Source organism: Idiotropiscis lumnitzeri, unplaced genomic scaffold, assembly GCF_059441095.1.
Source record: "Idiotropiscis lumnitzeri isolate Australia: NSW breed Sydney's pygmy pipehorse unplaced genomic scaffold, RoL_Ilum_1.0 HiC_scaffold_171, whole genome shotgun sequence".
Classification (NCBI taxonomy): domain Eukaryota; kingdom Metazoa; phylum Chordata; class Actinopteri; order Syngnathiformes; family Syngnathidae; genus Idiotropiscis; species Idiotropiscis lumnitzeri.
Window position 1 is genome coordinate 383,148 of NW_028283709.1, and position 16,561 is coordinate 399,708.

Genomic DNA, 16,561 nt, shown 5'->3' on the forward strand with positions numbered 1-16,561 from the left:
TTGTGGGCATGTGAAGCCCTTTGAGACTTTGTGAGCTTAAGGGCTATACAAATGAATTTGACTTGATTTGACATACTAATCACATTGTGCAGTTTATCACTTTCAGCAGGAACATGTTTCGTAAGGCTCCTTTTACTTTGTTGGTAGCATTGTACTCCATGTTGACAGCTCTTAGACCATCATCTAGATGAGCTCAAGGTTCACATTTCAATCACATCTTCAACCATGACTTTGCCATCTTGAGTTAGGTAGATCGCTTCCTGTTGCAGCCATTTTGCTCAAGGTGAACCCACAATGCATGAAAACCTAAATTATTGTGTGTGCTGTAGCCATCTTGCGCAAGGTGTCCCCGCATTGTATTAAGAACTGATTTTTTTGTGTGTGTAAGCGTGTGTTTTGTGTGTGGGTGCAGTACCATTTTCGGCCACTAGGAGCAGCATAGAGCAAACACAGTTATACACAAAAATGTTGGTTTTTGTGCATCTTGGGGCTACCTTTGAAAATTTGACAGGACACTTCTTAGGTCATTTTATGACTAAATCAATGGTTAAATTCGTGGGGACCAGGTTTTGGCTCCCCACGCTATGATTGTGCTGTCAGATACTGGTCCTCACAATAGTGCAAAGACAAACACCCACACACACACGCACCCCCCCCCCACACACACACACCCCTTCTTGCATTTGTTACCTTCTTAAGACCACCCATAAAATGCCTACTTTCCAGGACCACCCTTTCTAGACATCACAGGAACAAATGAAAGGCATCCTTGAACTTGGAAAAAAATCTATTTTAATTGTATCACAATATAACATTAGATTTTGCCTTTTTAAGACTACCCATAAAATGCCTACCTTTTTAAGACCACCCCAAAAAAAATGCCTACCTTTTTAAGACCATCCCCCCAAAAAATGCCTACCTTTTTAAGACCACCTTTTTTAGACATCATAGGAACAAATGAGACATCCCCGAATTAATATATATATAGATAGATAGATAAATAGATATATATTTATTAACAGTGTCACAATATTACCTAAGAATATAACCTTTAAAACCCCCAAATAAATACCTACCTTTTTTGGACAACACTTCCTTGGCATCACCAGAATTAAATACATCTCTCAACTTGGGTGTGGACAATGTATTTTAACAGTACCACATTTGGCAAATGTTAAATAAACCCTGACATGAACAAGCATTTTGCTTCCTTCAACAGCAAAAGCAAACGTTTGCTGCTCAAGTTGCAAATGTTAGCCGCGCAGTGAGGGGCTTAAAGCTCAATTCTCTTTAAAGTAAGCCATATGTTGGATCTAAATTAAACTAAATTAACTATCCTATTGATGTCGACGGTATGATGACACTTACACCTGTTTTTTTAAAATAAGTTACAAAAGAGCAACCACTAAATAAAAGAATAATATAATATGAATAATAAAAATAATAAATGAAGTAAATAGATCAAATTTGAGACAAGTCTGCAGTTTCTCCTACCGACTTATTATGTCATCAAAGGATGTCATTTATTATACGTAATAAATATATACATTATACAGTGTGTGCAGCACATTATACAGCGAGAAAGTAGTGGTGACCTGTGTCTATAGCCTCTGATCAGAAACAATCCTGTTGTGGACATAGAATTTAACGGCCTTCCAGTCCCTCTCAGCAAGGGCTCCCGGGGAAGCTGCGATGCATCTCTCGCAGTCTGCTTTTCCCGGGGTCTTACCCGTGCGTATAAAGTCCATCAAAGAGTGTTCAACAGCCTTAACCTCTTCAGTTGACCACTTTCGTTTGGGTCGATTCGTACCTTGAAAAGAGAGTAAAAACACTTAAAGCACAGATACTTTGGAAATTAAAGACATTCTTGACTTTCCTCCCTGCCCAATAGGTGTAGTCTCTGTGCCTATTGTTTTCCAAGAACTTGGGTTGACCTGAATAGGTTGTCAGTGAATATAATCGGGGCTGCGACGATATTACAAAAAATATATATTTTATAATATATAAAATAAATACATCACAATACATTTATCCTTATTGATAGCTTCTTTTTGTTCTCAAACAAATCACAGCCGACACATTTGTTGTTGATGCTACCAGCAAAAGAGGATTCTGAATTAATCATTAAAAAAACAGACAAGGCATTCCATTTGGAAGGTGAGGAAAGGAAAGGAAAATTCACTTCATGTTAATTAGGTGTTGAACTGTTCACTTGTGCAGTACGATTTCATTTACATTTTTTGTTGTTGTCTTTTCCTACCACACCAGCTTTAGGCTATCATCTTATTTTTCTTCTTAAGTTCTTTTACTCAGATTAACTAGGTAACTACAAGAGGAGTTTACGTCAACTCAGGGTGATCTGCAGGTCATTGCCTGTGAATATTCTCATTCATGCAGGTCATTTTATTCTGAAGGCATTGAATCAATTGCAACTGGACTGTTCTGTTTGACTAGGTTCACATTGAAGAGAAATGCAATCCGGATTGGATGTTTTTTTTTTGCCCATATATGACCTGCATCTTGTTTTTTGTGATAGTCTGATTAAGATTTTTTTCAAATCCAACCTGGGTTGCTTTTATATGTGGTCCTATTGGATTTTTTGCAAAGCAACCACAATCTGAACAGCCGGCTCACATATGTACATCCTTGATTTTACTGATTCGCTTCACGCAGGCATAGACAACTGTTTGATTGTCCGTGAATCTGCAAAGTTGTAATGAGTCACGGTATTGGCTTTATATTTATCTTTAATTTAATTCCACTTGAAACAAAGCAAAAAGTGCACATTTGTCATAACTGTAGTCACCACATAAACGGCAATGACGTAACATTATCTTTAGGGGTGTCTCCATGAAACATCAGGAGGTTATTTTCACATCTTAACACTATTTGTAAGGCAAAGGCAATGCAATGAGTAACTATCCCTGCCGAGCAGAAGAGACTGGACGTAGTAACTTGTGTCTGGCATGAAAAGGGTAAATGAGCATTTTGTTTCCCTCTTGCTATTCAGTTACAGTGTCTAGAAACTTCTACAACAATAATTTAATTTACATGTACAAGGCACAGGAGACCTAAAAATGATAGGACATTCTTACCTCGTGATCCTCGCTTCTGTCCAAGTTGTCCACCTTTCTTATCCTGAGGTGGAGGTTCCTCTCCTGGAAAATATTCATGGGAAATAAAATCATTTACAATGCATCACTAGCCTATTGTCATATCATTAAGTGGTGAAAACAAGGCATGAGTTAATATTTTCATTCTGGTACAATTTATCCACCCATTGGGCAACACTACTTGAGTAACATTGCCCTAGCTCGTTGCAAGAGGGCTCTTTTTTGCGAGTCGCTTTTTTTTTTTTTTTAATTTTCAAGTCAAAATTCTCAATTTTCAGCTCAATATATTCATTGTTTGGTGAGCCAGTGACATAAATGTAAAAGTCAAAGCCATGTTTCACACACCTGAATGCTGTTCTTCTCCAGGTTGTTGTTTTTGTCGAAGAACTGAAGCTCCGCCTGGAAAACATTCATAGAAAATGACCTCGGAGAAAGAATGAGCCTCTGCAACTTTTGTAATTGTATGCCCATCCAGCGTCACTGTACAGAAACATTCATAAAACAAAGCAATAAAATTCATGTCGAAACACAGGACACATAAAACAAAATTCTAGCCACCAGAGCCTTGATTCTGTCCAAGCTGTTGCTTTGAAGCACCTTTTCCAGGATCCTCCCCTGGAAAATAGTAATCAGGAGCAAAATGATGTAGATAGCTTGTCTAGCCTACTGACACCTCATAGGCAGAGAAAACATGGCAGAAATTCTCAAGATATATTGGTTCCGTTTATCAGCCCATTGGGCATCACTAGATCAGGAACATTCACCACCTATCTGTTGGTGAAAGTTATACAGCAACATTACTGTTAATAGAGCTGACGGACATATTTGACTGACATATTAGTTAGCGACCATCAGGACACGTAATCAACATGCAAAATTCTTACCTGCTGAGCCTTGCTTCTGTGCAAGCCGCCTCTGTTTTGAAGCACATTTCTTCTTCTGATTAACCTGTTCCCCTCCTGGCAAACATTCAATTTGGCACTGATGTTATTTTTACATGCAAACCGACCGTCAATGAAACATAACTTTAATTTACAAAAGAAATTTCTTGTCTGGCACACAAATCAGAAGAATACCTGACATATCTGCTGCAGCACCAAGATCATCATCTTGAGATGAAGAGCTTTCTTGCATTATGTCAGTTTGGTCTTTATGGTGACAAACAAAGGCAGATTAAGTCAAATACCAGTGAATTTAAATTATAGAGGTGGAAAGGCATCTTATCCTTAGAATAATTTTCTTACCATTGGGGCAAATCACGATTTGATCCAGGCTTTTTCCCTTAAATTCTCCTAGTCTGCCCTGTTCACAGGCCATCAAGACCTTGCTTATCTTTGCCAATTGCAAAGTTCCTTCGGGGAGGCGATAAAATTTTCTGTGCACCCTGATGTCATGTCCTAGAAAGTCTGCCAAAAGATCTTGTTCAGTGTCATTGAGATTGAGTACTCTTGAAAGAGTGGCCACTTGTTTTCTCAGTTTAGTGGAAGACAGAGTTGCAGGACTTTGGGCCCCACAGTTTTTAGCCAACTCCCGGATACAGTCAGACCCACGAAGTCTTGTTCCAAACCCTGGTCTAGCAAACAAATACATATTTTCACCAACACCACATGAGCTTCGCTCCTCAACAAGTAGCTCGAGAGACTGCACCATAGCAGGAGTTAAGATAATAGGCACCTTCCTGCCGCGCTTCCCACGAATTTCTACACGCTCAAAATGTTGGCAAAGCTTTTTTTCCAGTCCAGTCAGGGCGTCTCCAACATCCTCATTAAATGTTGACTTATCCCGTGTGATAAATACTTCTAAGCTCATCTTCGAGACTTCACCTTCGCGCCTTCTGTTGAAAAAGATTATCTGTGCTAATATAACTTTAACAAGATTGCTCCAATTCCTTGAGTTTTTTTCGTACAATAATTGCTGGTGATATTGTTTTTGCTTGTCCGCCATGTGCATGTGCATTTTTTTGACATCCTCTGCTAATGGTATGAGCTTCGGTTTGTTCCACTTCTTCTCCTCCAGTGTGCAGTACGCAGCAGAAGAAATCATTTCGTTCCAGGTTAGACTGTACATACGCCTAAACTCTTCGACCACCTGCCTCTTTTCGTTGTTTTGTGTTGAGAGGGCTACAGCCTCCATAATGTCTGCAACCCTCTGGATGCTTTGCCCTAGCTTTGTAGCTAGTGTGGGTTTCTCAAATGTATTGATCTGATCATCAAAGCCAGCTACTAATTTCACAGCTCGAATTACATGTTCAAAGTGTTGTGGATTAATATAATCCTCCAGTGTTTTTAGAGGGGTCACTGTCCTTCCGAAAATCACAAGTCTCCCCAGTCCTCGCATAATTTGGCGGATGTTGTCGTGCTGGGAAGCAGTTTCACGGTGCTTGTTGTACATTTTTTCTCCGACTTTCATGATGTATTTATCACCTTTAATAGCAAGGGTTATTTCATCTTGAGTCATCTTATTCACTAGGGCCCATACTTTCGTGCTCACATCTTTAGGTGCTGGTTGAGCAGAAGCACACAGTGATTGTATTCTTGTTTTCCCCGGTAATGTTCTGCGAACACTTTGTGCAAGCACGCACCGTTTCGCATGCTTCCACATAGACTTGCGCTTGAAGTACCCAAAGCATGCAAAACAATGCTGATAGTCCTTTGGATTGCTCTTGCCTTCACTTTGTTGTCTACAAGCTACCAGTGTCCCTTCTCCTTTCGTGAGTGCATCAATGTTTTGTGCTCGATTTCCCTGCTTGCGAAGGAGATCCAGCAGATTTCTCCTTTCCTTCGACTTTTTGGGATATATCACTGCATTGGCAACTTCACTTTTATCCTTATGTTTCCGTTCCAAGTGTCGTGCAATTTTTGATTGTGGTTCCCTGCAGTAAAGGCAGTAGTTTTTCTTCTGGTGGTATTTTTTAGATCCATCTACTTTTGTAACATTAGCTACAACAGGAGAATCACACTTTTTATCAGACCGTGCCTTATGATAGGATGTTTTAAATCTAGTGTAAGTCTTTTTCTTTCTTCTTTCAAACATAGAGTCATCTGTGTCGTCTTCTACTCGAGAAATTTTGATTCTCTTGTCACTCTTTTTCTGTCTTTTTTTGGTCTTCAGTCTTGATTCACCTGAATTGTCTTCTTCACTCACACTTAAGCAACTCTTATCACGCTTTTGGGGTCTTATTTTGGTCTTCACTCTTAGACTTGAATATCTCTTGTCACTCTTGCGCCTTTTTTTTGTCTTCAGTCTTCCATCATTAGAATCTTCATCTTCACTCAAACTTGAGCATCTCTTGTCGCTCTTTTTGTGTCTTTTCTTAATTTTCAATCTTGATACCCCTAAATCCTCTTTGTTGCTAGAAAACAACGTCAGATTGTCGTGCGTCCCTGTTTTTAGCTGGGGTTCATAAGAGTCTTCTTCCCTGGAATGTATTTTTTCATCTCTGCTTTGTTCTGATGATTCGTCAGAATTGGCCTCTGATGATGCTGGTACATACTCATCCCCACTGCTGTCATTGGAAAGTGACACTTCAGAGTTGTCCTCCAGCATTCCTTTGGTCAACTACAACAGGACAGAGACATAAGAATCAAAACAGATGCAACTTCACATCACAAGTCTTCCCTAAAATAGAATAATTTATTAAGCTGACAATACAAAAAGGACAATACAAAACAAAATTTGACTCCTGTGACTTCCATTTAAATCTGACAATTACAAATACAAGCATGTTCTGAAGAACATAGGAGCTATACTTACAAATACACTCTCTTCTCGTGTTAAGGGCGGAACCACTATTTCATCCTGCAACTGCCAAAATTGTAAAGGGAATTATTAGAATTTTAGTTCAAGCATTTTGAAAGTATAACAGACAATACACCAGATGTTATTATATATACATAACAGGCTATGTTACAGCTTGCGCTGTTGTGAAACTATATAAAGTTGTATTGTATAATTTAACATTATAGTATTACTATTTAAAATTAATAATAATTAAATATAAATATGTAAAAACCTTTTGGGGCTCGTTAACTTGTGGAAGAGAAGATAAACCGCAATCAATGGGGAAAAAAAATGGATGGATGGGGAGATAAAGGGCTGAACGATTTATCGTTTTGGGACCGAAATCTCAGACAACGCAATATCGAGATCGTCAAAGCTGCGGTTTGCGTCACACATTCACGAAGCAGATCACAAAAAAAAAAAAAGAAAAAAAAAAAAAAAGAAACAAAAGCCTTGTGCTGTTGTCCGAAGCCCCGAAAGTTATTTCTTTCCCCCCTGCTTGAGTGCGCAGCGCCAAGCTATCTTGCGCCGCTGGACTATGGACTTTATTTGTACTATAAGAAAGTCCGTGCACAGCAGCAGCATCAAGCTGTATAATGACAAATAAACGACCGCTCTAACACGTAGCGTTTTCTCAGAGGCGGCAAACAAAAAGCAAAGTATAGCGTTAGTTGTACAGTCGACTTTTCACAGAAGTCTGGTTAGAAACGCGTTAGGGTGGAAAGCCGGCAGCAATTAACATAAATGTTATCTTGCAATCAGTACGTATCTAGGCATAGACACAATAAGATGACGGCTATAATAGCAATATAGCAGACGCTCTGCGACCGGAACACGTAAACGGATGACTTAATCATGACGAAGAGGTCCGATGTCAAACGTATAGTAAATATTTATAATCTCATCAATAATATTTGCACCATAGAGTATTGGGTTTTGAGATCTACACAATAATAGGTCTCAAATGTATATATTTTAAGCAATTTTGCTTTGCTAAAGGGACAATGATTTCATTGACATAATCTGACATTTATGTACAAAGAAAATGTACATTAGTACAAAATGTAAAACAATTTGGGCTTTAAAAAATACATTTCAAATACACAATTACACATAAATACAAAAATACAAATTTATAAAACTATTTTTTAAAAACTTGGAAAAAACGGCCCTGCTCACGAAATCTCTGAAGTGTCTTTGCATTATTACAGTAATAGCTTTTATTGTTTTTACTGGTATAATGGCATGCTCTGTAATGTCTGTAAATGTCACTGTACATTATGCAGAAAATCGCAATCGTAATATCTGTCAGAAAAATGACAAGTTTTTCCTAAAATCATTCAGCCCCAGACAGAGAGAGAGAGAGAGAGAGAGAGATGTAAATTAATGTTACACTTGTCCATAAACAATCAGTATAAAGAGATTATTATGCAAGTTAGCAAAGAAAAAGGCTCGCTGAATATTAAGGAATGTGAGTGTGTTGCTCAGCTGGACAAATGTAAGGTTTTCCCCATGTGTTGAAATTAAATTAGATTACATTACAAAAATAAGGTTGAAAGCCAATTGAGAGCCAAAGGCAAAGTAAGTAAGTCTGTCTTTTTCTCTGTTAAAACAAAAATTAAACCAAAACAGAATAACATGAAAAAAATGTTGCCGGGGAGACCTCATTAAAAAATTTTCATGTTTTAATTTCCACTTTCCATTTTAAGATCTCAAATATAACATATCCTACCTTTACGTTCTGTTCAACATGACAGCTATCCATTACATCAGCAACTGCAACGAAATCACATGAGAGAAGAGCATTAACCAGGTTCCTAATGAGCTAACAGCAGCCATGTGCCTTTATTATAAACTTTCACCTCACCATGAAAATTATTAGAGTTAGCGCATCCGAGACAATAAAAATACATAAAGCCATGATCAGCCATGCTAAGTACACGAAACATCTTTCACTGAAGATGCACAACTACTTGGAACAAAGGTCACTCAGTAAAAGGATAAGTTTGGCTCAATTCCATCTGTTACATTATTTTATTTGTTGTAGTTTTCTGTCAGATTCTCAAGGAATATGGTTGAGGTAATTCAAACATTGGAGAAAGCCCTTGCGCGATGAAGAACCCACTTGTGGTAAAAGCCATCAATAACAAGCTTCCTGAATTTGTGAAGAAAGCAAAGCTTGTCTTTATGGTCAATCGAAAAAATAGTGTCACGTAAGTCAATCATTTTGATTATTATCTTGCATTTCTGAATGAGCAATAGGATAACCTCAAGAGACTTGAGCATCTCAAAAGCACATAAAAGCTCTGACAAGATGGATAACAAACTAACACACACAAAAAATGCTGCGACTAAATCCATAAATGATTGTGTTGTTTGTGGAGATGAGAATCACAAACACCATGACAAGATCCTACTGAAAATGTTTAAGGTCTGAAGACATGCCCAAAAAGAAGGTATTGCGAAACGGAATGATGTATGTGCCTTGAGAGGCACGTCCATGGTGGTGGGTGTAAAGACCAGTACATGTGCAAGAATAAAGACTGTATGAAAATGGGCTCTTCAGATCGCCACTACCTCCTTGGCTCCAAAAGTGAAGCTAAGAAATATGAACGAGGGAAAAGCACCGCAGGGAAAAGACAGCGGAAATAAAAGTCAAACAGAGAAACAAGAAAGATTCTGAAGTGAACGTTTTCCAGCTATAGCAGAAAGATGCAAAAAGGCTGTAAAAAGGCCTGGAATAAGGAATTCCACAATGTCAAACTTGGTGGTTCTCAAAGAAAGTGGACTGCAAGAGAGTCCAGTCCTGATGATGTTGTTGAAAGTCCTGACTAATGCAGGACAAAATAAAGTTCCTCTTACGTGCGGGTAATTGTGACACAAATCTAACACCATACTGTAGATCAGGCATAACCAAATGGCGGACCTCGGTCCGGATGCGGACTGACTGATGGTTCGGACTGGACCCATGACCAATTTATGATAAATGTACACGAACAGAATTTTGTTTCAGGCTACATTCGCAAATGTGGTCGCTTCTATTACGGTAAATGCGTCACTGATTTGAGCCAATCAAATCTTTTGTTTCTGATCCACTGCCAAATGTGCAGCAGACATGAAGAGAGTGCTTGCTCAAAAGTTAGCAAGGTCGATGCGTGTTGTTTTAAAAATGAATGGACGGAGAAATTGATGTTCATTCTGGCTTCAGCCGGTTTAAAACCAGTGTGCGTCATTTGCTCCGAAACCGTCGCACCAACACGAAGTGCCACTACGAAACAAGGCACTGCTCTTTTGCTCAAAGTTGTCTGCTGAAGTCTGAGGAGAGAGCACGCAAAAACATCGAACTTTGAGTGCAGTCTTGCGGATTTTTACATTTTCCATTTTCGTTTACAGCCAGCGGCATGCAAACGAATGTTCACTAAAAGTATCATTCATGGATTTTGGGCAAACATTAAAAAAAAAAAAAAGTTCAGTCAGGGCAGTTGCGAAGGAGTGCTAAAATGCGGCTAACAAAAATTATTTAAAGGAAAACACAAAGACCAGGTATGTGAAATAATCAACCAAATTCTAAGCCTTCCCTTTTTTTAGGCGGACAACTCTTTGATTTCAGGAAAAAAACGGGAAAAGACATTAACTCAATGCTCAGCAGTTGATTTATTTCTGCAGGAGATATTTTCCTTTTTTTTATCTGCAAGTGTCGCCCTTAAATCCTTTAACCTGGAGCCGCTTACATTTTCTTGAATGTGAAATAAACCCCTTATATTTATTTGACTGGGAAATGTGTTTAATGGTAACATTGTTAAATATTTAGTATATAAGTGTGCTCTATTTAAAATTACTCTAAATATTAAAACTATATAAAAATGTGAACATAGGCTAGACCAGTGATTCTCAAATTGTGGGGCGCGCCCATGCTGAGGGGGGCACGTGGGACCCTGAGGATGCTTTTTTTCCGCCGTGGTATGGCTGAATGATGCATTGTTTTAGGACCGAAAAAGGCGATCTCAAACAACACGAGTTTGAGCCCTTTGACTCTAATTTTTGTCTTTTCTATATTATGTACATTTTAATAACTGTGTTTGGTTTGGTAAAAAAAAAAAAAAAAAAAAAAACTAAATATTTATCATCTCATCAATATTTGCACAACAGAGTACTGTATTTTGAACTCCTCACAATAATAGTCCTAAAATTTATATTTCTTATCAATTTAGCTTTGTTAAGGGATATTGTATTGACAATCTAACATCAACATACAAAGAACATGCACATTAGTACAAAATGTAAAAAAAAAATTGGTGGGGGCGCGCGAATTGTTTTCTTCTTGGTAGGAGGGGCGTGACAGGATATAATTGAGAAGCACTGGGCTAGACAATAAGGGAAGTAGGACTTTGATTCGAACCTTTTGATTGGAAGAAATTTTAGTAGTGGGCCTCTGTGACTTTTAATTGAATACCCCTGCTGTAGATTCTGCCTACAGCACGGAGAATGCAGGGATCTGTGATTTATTCCTGATTTTGATTAATTGAACAGTTTATCAAACGCATTTTGTAGTGATATTGATTACTGGCCTATCCTGACACAAATTAGATTTACCCCACCACTAAGCCCCCACCACCCCTTCGTCCCCCAACTCACCTGCGCCGTCAAAAGTGTCACCACTGGAAAAGAAATCTGTGCCTTCCTCCTGTAAACAGTGACACAATCAAAGATCATCAGATCACAGAACTACTTTCACTTTACAGCCTCAGACATTTTAAGTGTTGCTTACCAGGAGTGTTAAACTCACTACACTTCACATATAGCATAATTTGTAGTAATATTTACTTGAAAAAAAACTTGTCAAGTTTTTCAAGTAAATATCACTCCCCAATATTTGCAGTGTATAGTTTTAACCCCTGGCTTACACAACCATTGGGCTATCATATTAATCAGTTTGGTCATTCAGTTTTAACAGACTAAAAATCAAATAATTTATTGTGTCATAAGGTGGCTTTTACCAAAATATACCGTATCTCAATGAACAATATCTAGAGCACCTACGCGAAACAGGCCTATACTAAAAAAGTACAATGACGCATGTAAAAAAAAAAAAAGTAAACCGCATGACAATGGAAGGAAGATGAACTAATCATCATCATCCATCATCATCCTGTCCTCTGCTTCTTTCTCTTTCGCACTCATCGTGCATTCTACTTTACACAGACTTTAGAAGCTTCATTATAACGTGTATTTCACAAAAACAATAAACCAAATTAATGGATTCAACTGTTTTACTCGACGCTGGCGCGTGTACAGGCCGCTTATTAACAAATAACTTAGCATTAAATATGCGGCAACCATCCTGGAGAAGTTCCACCACACTGACACAAAGTTAGCTCATTTTACATTGCTCGAACTCCCGTGTGAAAATTGAAGGCAAGTAAAAAGGGAATACAAAAATAAAACACTTACCATTTCTCTTGAATGCCCGGCAGCTTGAGCCCAATGTCCTGTACTCTCGATGCTTGTGGTTAGTCGAGCGAATTTGCCGATAAGCAGGTGAGCGGTCGAAAAGGGAGTGCTTGTTTTTAACACAGCACACACCACCGTAACAGCGAACGTAGTTATCAAGAGCAAAAAAGAGAAACTGGTTAAGATTTTTCAATCCATTATGCGGCCAAGAACTCATGATAACTTATATCTCGTCATGATATGTTTTTTCTTGAAACGACAAGTGATCGGTGAATGGGGAGGAGGGGGCAATTGTTCGACTTCGCACCAGTAACGGGAGAAAGATAGTACGTTTGGGGACCTCTCTGTTCCACACAAGCATACAAGTAAAAGAGACACACAAGCGGCTGTCCAGTTAAATCGCAGCCGCAACACGGCCACCAAATTAGTTATTAGTTATTTTTTGTACTACTACCTGAGCTTGCTTAGTTGTTTTACTTACTTTCTATTTGGTCTGTTTTAGACATCAGAAATGTAATTATGGTAAACACATACTTCAAATCAATTACCCCCCACGCCCATTTATTTTTCAATGCAAGTTACAGTACAGTAAAAGAATTTCTCAAACAGTTGAGGGAGTTCAAGAAGGAGTGAAAGTGCCAAAATTAATTAAACAAATACACCATGAAATGTTTAATTAAAATTATCAATAACAAATTCGATGTTTAATTTATTAATTAAATGTAGAATAAAATAAATAAATGTGTAAACCCGGTTAGTAAAATATGGGTGAATCAACGTTGCAATATGATTTATATATATATATAGAGAGATATATAGAGATAGATAGATAGATAGATAGATAGATAGATAGATAGAAAGATAGATATAAATATATATATATAAATATATATATAAAAATATATATATAAATATATATCAGATCCAAGAGGAGCAGTGCAGTTTTCGTCCTGGCCTTGGAACAGTGGACCATCTCTACACTCTCTGCAGGGTGCATGGGAGTTCGCCCAACCAGTCTACATGTGTTTTGTGGACTTGGAGAAGGCGTTCGACCGTGTCCCACGGGGAGTTCTGTGGAGCGTGCTTCGGGAGTACGGGGTACAGAGCCCCTTGATACGGGCAGTTGGTTTCCTGTACCACCGATGTCAGAGTTTGGTCCGCATTGCCGGCAGTCAGTCGGATTCGTTTCCAGTGAGGGTTGGACTCTGCCAAGGCTGCCCTTTGTCACAGATTCTGTTCATAACTTTTATGGACAGAATTTCTAGGCGCAGTCGAGGCGATGAGGGGATCCGGTTTGGTGACCTGAGTATTTCATCGCTGCTTTTCGCAGATGATGTGGTACTGTTGGCTTCCTCAGGCCGTGATCTCCAACTCTCACTGGAGCGGTTCGCAGCCGAGTGTGAAGCAGTTGGGATGAAGATCAGCACCTCAAAATCTGAGACCATGGTTCTCAGCCGGAAAAGGGTGGAGTGTCCTCTCCAGGTCGGGGAGGAGATCCTGCCCCAAGTGGAGGAGTTTAAGTATCTTGGGGTCTTGTTCACGAGTGGGGGGAGGATGGAGCGGGAGATTGACAGGCGGATCGGTGCAGCCTCCGCTGTGATGCGGACGCTGTATCGGTCTGTCGTGGTGAAGAGGGAGCTGAGCCAAAAGGCGTGGCTCTCAATTTACCGGTCGATCTACGTTCCTACCCTCACCTATGGTCACGAGCTGTGGGTCGCGACCGAAAGAACAAGATCTCGGGAACAAGCGGCCGAAAAGAGTTTCCTCCGCAGGGTGTCTGGGCTCTCCCTTAGAGATAGGGTGAGAAGCTCGGCCATCCGGGAGGGACTCAGTGTCGAGCCGCTGCTCCTCCACGTAGAGAGGAGCCAGATGAGGTGGCTTGGGCATCTGTTTAAGATGCCTCCTGGACGCCTCCCTGGTGAGGTGTTCCGGGCATGTCCCACTGGCAGGAGGCCCAGAGGACGACCCAAGACACGCTGGAGAGACTACGTCTCCCGGCTGGCCTGGGAACGCCTGGGCATCCCTCCGGCAGAGCTGGAAGATGTGGCTGGGGAGCGGGAAGTCTGGGCTTCCCTGCTGAAGCTGCTGCCCCCGCGACCCGACCCCGGGTATATAGAGATATAGATCCGTTGGCACACCATTATGATGAAAATATGTTTGTTTTTAACTTGAAAAAGACAAGTCATTGGTGTAGGTGGGGGAGGGGCATAGTCCTTGTGAGGACCACTCTGAGTTTCACACACATGTAGAGGCCTGATTGAGGCACAAAAAGCTGCTGCCCAGTTACATTGTAGCTACTACACGGCCACCATTTTGTTCATGTTGTACGACTACCTGAACTTGCTCAGTTTACTTATTTTCTAATGTTTTGTTTTGTTATGATCAGTAATATAGTTACAATACTCCATACAGGTTCAAATGTACCCCCCCCCAATGTATTTTTTTCCATGCAAGTTAAAGTGGAGTAAAACAACTGTTCAACAATTGTTGTCTTATGTATTCCAAAGCTAATTATGCATTAGGGCCCAGAGAGAAAAGAAATGTCTCAAACACAGCAAGCGAAGTGGCTGAGTAACATCTCGCAGAACTCTATGGCCACAAGCTAGCTAGCAGAGGAGTCGGTTAACATCCTAAGGCAAACCCTGATTGGTGATATTCATGGAAGCGAATAATAAATTGTTTGCTGCTGTAATTGGGAATGGAATAATGCCCGAGTTGAATAAGCTATTTGCTTGATAAAGGCATATTGAGAGTCGGAGGACGACTAAATAGGCTAGGAATGCCAGAAGGCCTGAAGCACCCAATCCTTCTCCCAAAGGGACACCACGTGTCAAGACTCCTGATGGAACATACTCACAGGCAAGTGGGGCATAGTGGGAGGAATCACACGCTATCAGTATTAAGACAGAAATATTGGATCCCCTGTGCCAACACTCTTTGCCGAAAGGTCATCCACGACTGTGCAGTATGCAGGAGGCTAAGAGGCAGTACTGGTGAGCAGAAGATGGCAGACTTACCAACAGACAGGATCACTCCGGATCTGCCACCATTTACTAATGTTGGAGTTGATTACCGTATTTTCGCAGTCATAAGGCGCACTTTAAAGTCACAAAAATTCCCCTTAACAAACAAAGCGCCTTGTCAGTCGATGCGTCCATTAAATGGACAAAGTACCACTCACGTCCATCAGCCCTTGTCATCAACGAGCTGTTGGAAGTGCATGTTAGCACACCCTGCTGGGCAAAGAGTGAATTGTTCATGTTTACAATCGACCGTGACAAATACACTATCTGACTATAATGTTTGGGTGATGGTGTTGGAAAAAGCTGGACAAAGGGCAGCTGTCCACAATGTTTTAGTCTGTCTTATCATTTATGTTATTGCAAGCAAGAAACGTCCCAGGTTTAGACAACAGACAAAAAGTCCAAAGCATAACAGCACATCTCTTTAAACAGCCATGCAAATCTCTCTAAACAGCTATGGGATTGTGGGTCTCTGCTCCCAGAATGCATTGCTTGAATTAGCTAAGGCTGAGTGGCTTTTGTGTTATTTTAATTTTTTTGGGTATATTGATGGCATGAGAGATACATGTTTGTGTTAATCTTATTTCTATGTTTCATTGTTTGCTTGTATGATGAGTTTTTTATTTTTTTTTTAAACCGTGACTCTAAGGAGTGTGGTAAGCAGCCAAGTCCCTCCCCTGACGTTGCTTTGTAGGCTATTGCCAATGCACCTAATATTGGCCTGAGCCATTGTCAATGTCAGCTATTGTCAATAGAGACTTGGCGTCTGCTGGGGTGATTGCTTATGTTATTGGGGCATAGTAGGCTGCTATCGGCTGTGTCAGTGTGGGCAGCTCTGCCAAGTTCATGCTATGCTAACAGCAGCTGTGCTATCGTCTTGTCAGGCGGTGCGTCCAGTATATGTTACAAAGACAGAAATAGCGCCCTCAACAGGTGTTGCGCCCTTTGACACGGCGCGTCTTTTGGGTGCGAAAATACGGTATTTCGGCCCCATTGAAATCAAGCGTGGGAGGAGCATAATGAAACGGTATGGAGTCCTCTTCACATGTTTGGCCAGCCGTGCAATGCACCTTGAAGTGGCCCATTCGCTTGATACAGATTCTTGCATAAACGCTCTCAGACGCTTTATTTGTCGACGAGGTCAAGTGAATGAACTACGATCCGACAACGGGACTAATTTTGTCTCTGCAGAAA

General features: G+C 40.1%; 1 protein-coding gene across 4 annotated transcripts; it reads right to left on the bottom strand.

Moving 5' to 3' along the window:
* Positions 1-1,565: 1,565 nt before the first annotated feature.
* LOC148314967 (uncharacterized) lies at positions 1,566-12,545 on the bottom strand. 4 transcript variants are annotated; one of them, XM_088287573.1, is made up of 8 exons: positions 12,345-12,545; positions 11,529-11,577; positions 4,190-4,261; positions 3,998-4,072; positions 3,672-3,728; positions 3,459-3,593; positions 3,096-3,158; positions 1,566-1,810 (listed from the first exon to the last, which is right to left on the bottom strand). In XM_088287573.1, exons 1-8 carry the CDS (start codon positions 12,345-12,347, stop codon positions 1,602-1,604), a joined length of 663 nt encoding a protein of 220 aa, XP_088143699.1. In that variant the 5' UTR covers positions 12,348-12,545; the 3' UTR covers positions 1,566-1,601. The 4 variants fall into 4 exon arrangements, with proteins under 4 accessions (XP_088143699.1, XP_088143697.1, XP_088143696.1 ...); XM_088287571.1 differs by lacking the exons at positions 11,529-11,577; positions 12,345-12,545 and adding an exon at positions 4,358-5,047 and having other exon boundaries at positions 3,459-3,512; positions 3,711-3,728; XM_088287570.1 differs by lacking the exons at positions 11,529-11,577; positions 12,345-12,545 and adding an exon at positions 4,358-5,047.
* Positions 12,546-16,561: the final 4,016 nt, after the last annotated feature.

Excerpts from the sequence above, each read along its gene's own strand:
- LOC148314967 (XM_088287570.1), bottom strand. The coding sequence starts at position 4,922 with ATGAGCTTAGAAGTATTTATCACACGGGATAAGTCAACATTTAATGAG. Across the intron at positions 4,262-4,357 it reads AATCGTGATTTGCCCCAATG|ACCAAACTGACATAATGCAA; the intron begins GTAAGAAAATTA and ends GTCACCATAAAG. Across the intron at positions 4,073-4,189 it reads TGCTGCAGCAGATATGTCAG|GAGGGGAACAGGTTAATCAG; the intron begins GTATTCTTCTGA and ends AATGTTTGCCAG.